Below are 10,599 nucleotides of genomic sequence, written 5' to 3' on the forward strand. Positions count from 1 at the left end.
CTCCTCTTCCTCCCCTCCTCTCTCTCTCTATCTCTCCCTTCCCCTCCATCCTCCCCTCCTCTCCTTCCCTCCTCCCTTCCCTCCCTCCCTCCCTCCCTCCCTCCCTCCCTCCCTCCCTCCCTCCCTCCCTCCCTCCCTCCCTCCCTCCCTCCCTCCCTCCCTCCCTCCCTCCCTCCCTCCCTCCCTCCCTCCACAGTGACCTCTCTCTCTGGTCTCTTTTGTTCACTCATGCGCAGGTGAGATGTTCAGTTTGAGCCTCATTTCACCTACCTTCCATCCTCCTACCCCTTCTTCTCCTACCCCCTCTCCCCTAACCCCATTTGCCTTACCACCCTACCTCCCTGCCTCATCCGCTCTCAACTGAAAGGGAAGAGAAATATTGGGGGTGAGATGGCTGAGTGGTTAGGGAATCGGGCTAATAATCAGAAAGTTACTGGTTTGATTCCCGGCAGTGCCTTGATGGGCAAGGCATTTCACCCTACTTGCCTCAGGGGAATGTCCCTGTACTTACTGGTAAGTATGTCTGGTAAATGTACATTTTGTGTCTCTAATTTTGTGGATGTGTTGATGGATGGAATGTGTGTGTTTGAGTATGTGTACTTACCTTATCTCTCGAAATATGTGTGTTGAAACATTGATTTCAGGGATTGGAACAGACTAAACCTTCATCAAAACAGGTTGAATCGAAAAATAAACAATAACACTTTCAACCAACAGGACTTGATGAATCAAACAAGTGTGGGCGTGTGGCGAACGGCTGTCTCCGTCACCCTTAATGTCCCTATCACCACGACAACTGGTCACTTTCACGGTCAGGAACTGAGGACCGTAAAGAAGGGATCGATAACCAGTCCATTACCATTTCAAAACAATACCGGCCTACCGGCGTGTTTTTTCATCTAGAGCTAGATATTTAAGTGAGAATTATTTAGTAGCCTACCGCAGAAGGCGAGGGTGTAAACAGATACGCCCCTGTAACATCAAATAGCCTAATCTCGCTTCATTACTGAGCATACACACACCTTCCTCGCAACAACGCGCTCGTGGGCCAGAACGTCTCTGCTCTTGCTTTGTTACATCGGCATCTTCAACTAGCAGACAGAGCCGAATTGTGTGGGTCTTACCTGCAACCCGCGGCGTCTCAGAATGTTTGGTTCATCCATTGTGAATGGCAAAGCACATCAAACGACAAGCTCCAGCCAATTCAGCCCATACTGCGCCCCGCCACCTTGTGTCTCGCGTGTCTCAAGTCAACAGCGACACAAACGACCACGTCCCAGGGGTCTGGTTTATCAGTCCTGCGGTCTCCTGATCGGTTCAGATTTTGGAGTGAATTAAAGGGAGGGGCGCCGCTGTCCCCAGTGGCTGTGTGACACACACGCATGCGCGCACGCACACACACGTTGAGTCCTTCTGGTTAACGTGACATTCATTGAGGAATACAGCCTCCGCCACACAGACTCGTGGATGCAAATTTCGCTGTTGAGACACTGTCTAACGTCCATCACACGGAGATAATGGTCACCATCATAACCTAACCTATCCTTTACACTGCGTTCAGGCAGGAGGGTAGGAGGAGACGAGGTGAAGGTGTGAGGGACCAGCGGTCTACTTGGTTTGGAGTCAGTGTGTGTGGGTGTCAGTCTCCAGAGGACACCAGCAGCACCAGCAGCTTGTCTCTCTGTCATGTGGTCCTGGTGTCTGATGACGTCAGACTCTCTCAATCAGTCCTTGTTTTGCTGCTGCTCAGTCTGTATTCTGACTCACTCTGACTCTCATTCTGACTGACTCTCATTCTGACTCAGACTGAAACTGACTCTGTGTGGCCCTGGCTGTCCATTTCTCTGCCTCTAGCTGTGTCCCAGTTCTTCTGTGATTTGTTTTGTGGAGTTTTAGTGTTGTTGTATTATGGTTTAGAGGCAGAGAAAGCTGGCAGTGCCCCTGTCTGTGATTCAGGTCAATCACAGATGAAACAAGCTTGTTAAAGAAACCAGTGATGCGTCTAAATCTCTTTACCTCCTCCATGCTCTCTATCTCCCTGTTTGTCTCTCCTCTCTCCTCACTCTCTCTTTCTCTCCTCTCTCTCTTTCTCTCTCCTCTCTTTTCTCTCTCCTTTCTCTCTCTCTCCCCTCTCTCTCTTTCCCTCTCTCTCCTCTCCAGGTCCAGGGTGCAGGATGTCAGTTGGCTGAGCGGTTAGGGAATCGGACAAGTAATCAGGAGGTTACCAGTTCGATTCCCGGCCGTGCCAAATGATGTTGTGTCCTTGGGCAAGGCACTTCACCCTACTTGCCTCGGGGGAATGTCCCTTTACTTACTGTAAGTCGCTCTGGATGAGAGCGTCTGCTAAATGACTACCTGTAAAAGTCCGGATGACCACCAGAGGGAAGCATAGAGCCTTTTTGGCCCGGTACCATGAGAAGCGATGGCATGGATGATTAGAAACGAAAGTGTATGTATGTATCTGTATGGATGACAACATGTTACCCTGCATACATCCTTGCCCTCTATATCATGAGATGTTTTTCAAATGTTGTGTGTATGGGTGTGTTAGAACTCAGCCAGCCAGCCAGACAATCAGCCAGCCACTCAACCAGCCCGTCAGTCAGCCAACATGATCACACTTGAACACCTTTGACATACTTTGAGCTGGCAGCAGGGAATTCTTCTGGTCACATGTTTTTTCTGCATAGTGACTCATTCCCTCTCCATCCACACTGGCCAAGACAGACAGAGTGGCAGACAGACAGACAGACAGACAGACAGGCAGGCAGGCAGGCAGGCAGGCAGGCAGGCAGGCAGGCAGGCAGGTAGGCAGGCAGGCAGGCAGGCAGGCAGGCAGGCAGGTAGGCAGGCAGGCAGGCAGGCAGGCAGGCAGGTAGGCAGGCAGGCAGGCAGGCAGGCAGGCAGGCAGGCAGGCAGGCAGGCAGGCAGGCAGGCAGGTAGGCAGGTAGGCAGGCAGGCAGGCAGGCAGGCAGGCAGGCAGGTAGGCAGGCAGGCAGGCAGGCAGGCAGGCAGGCAGGCAGGCAGGCAGGTAGGCAGGTAGGCAGGCAGGCAGGCAGGCAGGCAGGCAGGCAGGCAGGTAGGCAGGTAGGCAGGCAGGCAGGTAGGCAGGCAGGCAGGCAGGCAGGCAGGCAGGCAGGCAGGCAGGCAGGCAGGCAGGTAGGCAGGCAGGCAGGTAGGCAGGTAGGCAGGTAGGCAGGCAGGCAGGCAGGTAGGCAGGTAGGCAGGCAGGCAGGCAGGCAGGCAGGCAGGCAGGCAGGCAGGCAGGCAGGCAGGCAGGCAGGCAGGCAGGCAGGCAGGCAGGCAGAGAGGCTGGTAGGCAGGCAGGCAGACAGACAGGCAGGCAGGCAGGCAGGCAGGCAGGCAGGCAGGCAGGCAGGTAGGCAGGCAGGCAGGCAGGCAGGCAGGCAGGCAGGCAGGCAGGCAGGCAGGCAGGCAGGCAGGCAGGCAGGCAGGCAGGCAGGCAGGCAGGCAGGCAGGCAGGCAGGCAGGCAGGCAGGCAGCAGGCAGGCAGGCATGGCAGGCATGGATGCAGGTAGGCATGGCATGGCATGGCATGGATGCATGGCATGGCATGGCATAGGCATGGATGGCATGGCATGGATGATGGACAGACATACATACATGGCATGGCATGGCATGGCAGGCAGGTATGGAATGCATGGCATGGCATGGCAGGATGGCAAGACATGGACATAGCAGAGCAGGCATGGCAGGCAGGCAGGCAGGCAGGCATGGCATGGCATGGCATGGACAGACATGGACATGGCATGGCATGGCATGGCAGGCATGGCAGGCAGGCATGGCAGGCAGGCATGGCAGGCATGGCATGGCATGGCATCAGGCATGGACTGGCATGGCAGGCACTGCATGGCATGGCATGGCATGCATGGCATGGCAGGCAGGCAGGCAGGCAGGTAGGCAGGCAGGCAGGCAGGCAGGCAGGCAGGCAGGTAGGCAGGCAGGCAGGCAGGCAGGCAGGCAGGCAGGCAGGTAGGCAGGCAGGTAGGCAGGCAGGCAGGCAGGCAGGTAGGCAGGCAGGCAGGCAGGCAGGCAGGCAGGCAGGCAGACAGACAGACAGACAGGCAGGCAGGCAGGTAGGCAGGTAGGCAGGCAGGCAGGCAGGCAGGCAGGCAGACAGACAGACAGACAGGCAGGCAGGCAGGCAGACAGACAGACAGACAGACAGACAGGCAGGCAGGCAGGTAGGCAGGTAGGCAGGCAGGCAGGCAGGCAGGCAGGCAGACAGACAGACAGACAGGCAGGCAGGCAGGCAGGCAGGCAGAAAGAGCCATATCTGCCAGTGTGTATCTCAGTAGGTGAAGGCCAGGAGGAGGGCTGGGAGGAGGGCCAGGAGGAGGGCTGGGAGGAGGGCTGGGAGGAGGGCTGGGAGGAGGGCTGGGAGGAGGGCTGGGCCACCAGAGGACCAGGAAACACCATAAACACAATCTCACTGGTGATATTGCGGACACACACACATACATTATATACAAACACAGACACATACACACACAGACTACACAAACACACACTATACAGACTACACATACACAGAGACACACACACTAACACTACACAAAGTACATTACACACACACTAAGCACATGTAAACCAAATACACACACACACACAGTACAGACATATACACAACGTGACACACGTACAAAGACACACACACAGCCAGTACACACAACCACCCTCGTTAACACACAACAATGAAAACAAACACACACAGCATGTATTGCAGTGAATGTCATCACTTTCTGCACTACTTGTCTTTTCCACATGTCTCTCCATGGCTCTCTGTTCCCGTAGCAAACCTGCTCTGTGTCTGGTAGATACAGACTGTTTCTTCAGCCTGCTCTGTGTCTGGTAGATACAGACTGTTTCTTCAGCCTGCTCTGTGTCTGGTAGATACAGACTGTTTCTTCAGCCTGCTCTGTGTCTGGTAGATATAGACTGTTTCTTCAGCCTGCTCTGTGTCTGGTAGATACAGACTGTTTCTTCAGCCTGACCACCACAATACTGTTACAACACTGCCCTTCTGATCCTTGATCTGCTGCTGTACTTTCTACATGCACATACATTTGTATGTGGCGTATAATAAAAGCTTCTGTTATATGAATATAATTTATAAAATAAAATGTAAGTCATGATGACTCAGCTGCTTCTGGGAGGATGACATCACAGGAACGAACAACTCTGTGGTGATGACATCACAGGAATTTGATAACTGTGGTGATGACATAGCAGGAAATGGATAACTGTGGTGATGACATCACAGGAAATGGATAACTCTGTGGTGATGACATCACAGGAAACAGACAATGCTGGGTCCTTCTGGATGTCCCAACTCTAAGAAAACCATGAATGACGGAAAGAAAGCCTGAAAACGCTCCATCTGGTGAAACTTGCTGTTTACACTCGACATGTTAAGATTACAAGACACCTGTTAGCAGACACTTTTATCCAAAGTGACAAATACAATGCAGACACAATGGAATTTCAGCAGTTCTGACAATGTTTTAATGGTCAGAGTCAAGGAACTGTATTAAACAGACACAGTGCAAATGAACTGCATTTTATAATAGACAAGATAACAAATAGACACCGGAACAAAACAAGTATACACAGTCATAGTTAGCTAGCTAATATACAACTGTTATACCAAATCAAAACATCATTGAACACACACTGCATGTGCCACCTACAGTGATTACTGTATGATGCAACATGTGTCAGTGACAAGGGGACAGGGGCAGCTCACCTGACAGCAGAAGGGAGTGGCCAGGCACCTGTATAAATAAAAGCATGTCAGGAATTTCATTCATAACATTGAGAACCATAGAGAGCAGGTATGCAGAGATCCCTGCTCTTAGCTGGCCTTGCCCTGCTCCTCTCCTCCAGGCAAGGGGAGAGCTGGCCACGCCAGGCCCAGAGAGAGGCCCCCGGGCTGGGCTTGGAGGGAAGCCAGAGGGCCCTGCTGCTGGAGGAACTGAAGGCAGGTTTGCTAAATTCCATGGGCCTGGAGAAGGAGCCCCAGGGGAGGCCAGGGGGGAGGCTGAAAGGGAGGCCAGGGGGGAGGGATGGAGAGATGAGGAGGATAAAGCAACTCTACCAGGAGACACTGACGGAGCTGAGAGGTAACAGGACTGGGAGAAACCAGCAGCACTCACAGACAACATCCACCCTGCTGCTCCCAGACTCTGGTGAGTCTCTCTCTTCCCTCCTTCAGGACTCCCTCTCCTCCCTCTCTCTCCTCTCCTTCAGTACTCCCTCTCCTCCCTCTCTCTCCTCTCCTTCAGTTCTTCCTATCCCCCTATTCCTCTTATCTCTCCTCTTTTCTCTTTTCTCTTTTCTCTTTTCTCTTTTCTCTTTTCTCTTTTCTCTCTCTCTCTCTCTCTCTCTCTCTCTCTCTCTCTCTCTCTCTCTCTCTCTCTCTCTCTCTCTCTCCTTTTCTCTCTCTCTCTCTCTCTCTCTCTCTCTCTCTCTGTCTCCTTTCTCTCTCTCTCTCTCTCTCTCTCTCTCTCCTTTTCTCTCTCTCTCTCTCTCTCTCTCTCTGTCTTTCTCTCTCTCCCTTTCTCGAAATACCTACCACACTGGTTTGGCTATAAATACCAACCTTACCCAACGATGTTCCAACTTGCTCTCTTTCCTCAATTCTGGTTCAATGTGCTTCTGTGTAGTTTACGTCTCTCCTTCTGATATATAATAATAATGTGCACATTATTGGTTCAGGTTATGTGCTGGTTCAGGTTAGACAGATATGGTCAGACAGTGTTCTGGTTGTGCTTAGACAGTGTTCTTGTTTGATAGTGTTCTAGTTTGACAGTGTTCTGGTTCTGTTTAAACAGTGTTCCAGTTTGACAGTGTTCTAGTTTGATAGTGTTCTAGTTTGACAGTGTTGTGTCCCCCAGTGTCCCCGGTGCCCTCGTTGGACCCAGAGCTGCTCTGGTACCAGGCCGTGTTCCAGCACAGACCCAGCTTCAGGACGGGCCTGGGTCTGATCCAGGCTCAGCTCAGACTCTACACACACCTGCGGAAGGACACACCTGGCCCTGGCCCTGGCCCTGGTCCTGGTCCTGGTCCTGGTCCTGGTCCTGGTCCTGGTCCTGGTCCTGGCTCTGGACTTGTGGTCCAGGTCCAGGTGTATGAGAGAAGAAAGCTGAACGATACAGCAGCCAGACCACCAGGGCAGCAGCCCCCCCTGAAGCCGTCCGGTCCGGGGGCTGCCAGTGTGGATGTGGGGCGGGAGGTGCGGAGGTGGTGGGCGGGGCCAGGGGGGGGGAGCTGGTGGTAGAGATGGGGGTGCTGTGGGCCGGGGGGGAGGAGGGGGGTTCTAGGCCCCCCATCCTGGCCCTAGAGCTGGACTTGGCACCTACTAGGCGGGGCCGAGGGGGCCGGGGGGGCAGAAGGAGGAGGCGCTCCAGTGGGGAGCAGAGCTGCGAGGAGGAGGGGCTGTGCTGCAGGAAGTCCATCAGTGTATCTTTCGAGGAGATTGGTTGGTCGGACTGGGTGGTGGCGCCCCCTGGCTACACCATGAGGTACTGCGGTGGCTCCTGCCCCCATAACTACCGGCCGGCCAGCATGCATGCCCAGGTGAAGTCCCGGCTACACCGCCTCTCCTGGGGCAGGGCTCCCCAGCCCTGCTGCGTGCCCGCGGGATTTGAACCGCTGGTGCTCATGCACTACGACAGCAGAGGAAAGCTGAAGCTCAGCACCTTCAGTGATCTGCTGGTGACCAGCTGCCACTGTGCCTGACAGACTGCAGGGACGCACTGCATATCCAGCTGCCACTGTGCCTGACAGACTGCAGGGACGCACTGCATATCCAGCTGCCACTGTGCCTGACAGACTGCAGGGATGCACTGCATATCCAGCTGCCACTGTGCCTGACAGACTGCAGGGAAACACTGCATATCCAGCTGCCACTGTGCCTGACAGACTGCAGGGACGCACTGCATATCCAGCTGCCACTGTGCCTGACAGACTGCAGGGACGCACTGCATATCCAGCTGCCACTGTGCCTGACAGACTGCAGGGACGCACAGCATATGTACATGGATACATGTATATCTTGTATATATCTACAGAGAGAGATGTTCTGGGACTCTGACAGACTCTGAAAGACACAGAAGCAACACTACACATGTTGTTTTATAAAACTAGTTACTGTTCACAAACTCTGTATTACAGGAGGTCATATGATATTCCTAGTCCTGTGATATCATATATTTACATTTATATTCACAGACTATATATTTATTTTAAATTATCATTTATTTAATGTCTTTCACATGAAGAAGTGTATTTCTATGATTATTTTGTTGTTTAAATGTGTATGTACTGTAGGAACCAGGTCAGGCGTATGACTGAAGATACTCTGCTTGTTAAATACATTTCAATTACACAAATAACAAACACCAAATTACACAATTATATGCTACAATATTGATTGATTGCGTTTATGTTTAGTTTTTTTCTCTATTAACTACAGCAAGGAAATCAGAGACAAATTTCTTTACTATTTATGTTTATGTTAAAACATCATTAAAGCTTCTATTTTTTCTCAGTCAAGTTGTGTTAAAGTGTCAGTTATGCTTCAGTGAGCAGGATTCAAAACATCCCATCAACTCAGACTGGCGGGTTAAGGAGGCACACCAGCAACCATGACAACAAAATATGCTTGAAGGTTCAAACTCTGATTGGCTGTGTCCTCCAAGGAAAGCTCTAATTGGCTGTAGAAGTGTCCTTGAAGCTTGCAGACCCTAGCCCTGACCCCTGGCCTTGACAAGCCCGACTTTGGGGATGTCCTTCCTCAGTAAACTAAGATGTGTGGCCGGTTTACAGGCTCTTACACAGAAATATGCTTGGTTACCAAAGATACCAGAGATTATGAAAGATACAGTGAGATAATGAAAGATAATCTGAGATATGCAGTTTGTGTTCATGGAAAGAAAGGGAGGTTAATAAACACAGGTGTCAGTGATAACCAGACATGCGGTCGTCAGCGTTTAATTTGGATTAATAAGAAAAAAATGTACATTAATATCATCATTTTATCTAGAACAAACATCATCTTAGCCTAGTGAAACATGCGGGAAACCAACCATTCTCTCTCAAGACATGTAACTACTGAAAGCCAACATTTATAAGACATGTAACTACTGAAAGCCAACATGTATAAGACATGTAACTACTGAAAGCCAACATGTATAAGACATGTTACTACTGAAAGGGTTAGGGTATAAGACATGTTAACTCCATCTCTCATAGAAAACACCTCCATCTCTCAGACTAAAGGCCTTGTTGACCCCCTGCTAGGAAACCCTGGTGGTGTGTGTGTGTGTGGGGGGGGGGGGGGGCATGGGGGGGTAATTAAGTGTAGGCACAGTGTGGTAAACACAGGCAGTATCCATGGTTACTTAGTGTTGTAAAACTAGGCCATGCCTTCAGTTCATTGTGTCTGACAATGAAAGTGTGTCAAAGTTCACAACCTGCTATATATACACTAGCCTAGTCCTACCAGACTCTCGTACATTTTTACAGAGAGCCTGGGATTGCTCCATTGACAATCGTTAACCTCATTGAAGGCAAGTACTCTGTTGAAGTTTAAACTATTGGATCTGCTGAGAGCCACTTTGGATCTGCCATAAGCAATCGCTAGCGTCCGCTTTAGCCAACTCCTTCACCACGAGCTAGCTAGAAAATCAAAATTTTCCCAAACCCCGTGGGTTAAATATTGTTCTTGCTCCGGCTTTAACTTTTGTATATTCGGCAGTTGCCACAACGGTCCGAATGGCTTTGCTCGCATCTTTCTCCGCCGCCATTACTGAACAACAACTCAAACTAGCGAACAATATCAACGTCATCGTTCTCAGCCACTCCCTCTGTTCGCTGATTGGGCCTACAAAAATGTTGTTTCCAAAAACCGACTAATACACTGAAATCCCAAACCTACTACAGAAGCTAAATGAAAATTCAGCGGAAGCACGTAGGAGGGCAGAGCCAGGCTATATATACACATGGAGACATTCACATTTTGACCCCTTCCTGTGTGTTTATGAGTATGTGAGTTTGTGCTCATAAGTGTGTGTGTTCGAGTATGTCCTCTCCTCTCTCACTTCCTGTCCTCTACCTACTCACTAATCTCATCCTCTCCTATCTGCCCTCCCCTCCCAGGCTGTCTGGCTTGATATACAGGTCTTCTGGGTCTCCTGAGGGAGGCTGCATCTCCTGCAGAAAGATAAGTTGTTACTGTAGATGGTGCTGTCATCACAGTGCAAGTACAGCTTCTTCTCCATCTCCAGGTGACCCCTTCTGCTAGACACACACGTGGACTGGCCGAGGCGGGGGGCCCCGGCTGGGGGGCCCCCGGTCGAGGGGCCCTGGTCGGGGAGCCCAAGGGGGACTGAGTTGCCGGCAGAGCCTCCAGTGCTGGCAGTAGAGCAGCGCAGCCCCCCCCAGCATGAAGTGGAAGATGATGGCCAGACCCGCCGAGGGGTGGGGCGGCGCATCCAAACACCCCATGATGAAGTTACCAGAGACAGGTCGCATTCAAACTCATGATGACCTGCGGACGGAAACAAGAAGAAATGT

The 10,599-nt window shown here is 51.5% G+C and overlaps 1 protein-coding gene across 1 annotated transcript; it reads left to right on the top strand.

Annotated features, from left to right (window-relative positions):
- The first annotated feature begins 5,857 nt into the window (after positions 1 to 5,857).
- On the top strand, positions 5,858 to 7,785 carry gdf15 (Growth differentiation factor-15). The gene is made up of 3 exons (XM_084707721.1): positions 5,858 to 6,143; positions 6,918 to 7,073; positions 7,157 to 7,785. Exons 1-3 carry the CDS (start codon positions 5,858 to 5,860, stop codon positions 7,759 to 7,761), a joined length of 1,047 nt encoding a protein of 348 aa, XP_084563847.1. The 3' UTR covers positions 7,762 to 7,785.
- The last annotated feature ends 2,814 nt before the right edge of the window (positions 7,786 to 10,599 follow it).

Source organism: Hypomesus nipponensis, chromosome 10 (genome assembly GCF_054491055.1).
Source record: "Hypomesus nipponensis isolate SF chromosome 10, ASM5449105v1, whole genome shotgun sequence".
Classification (NCBI taxonomy): domain Eukaryota; kingdom Metazoa; phylum Chordata; class Actinopteri; order Osmeriformes; family Osmeridae; genus Hypomesus; species Hypomesus nipponensis.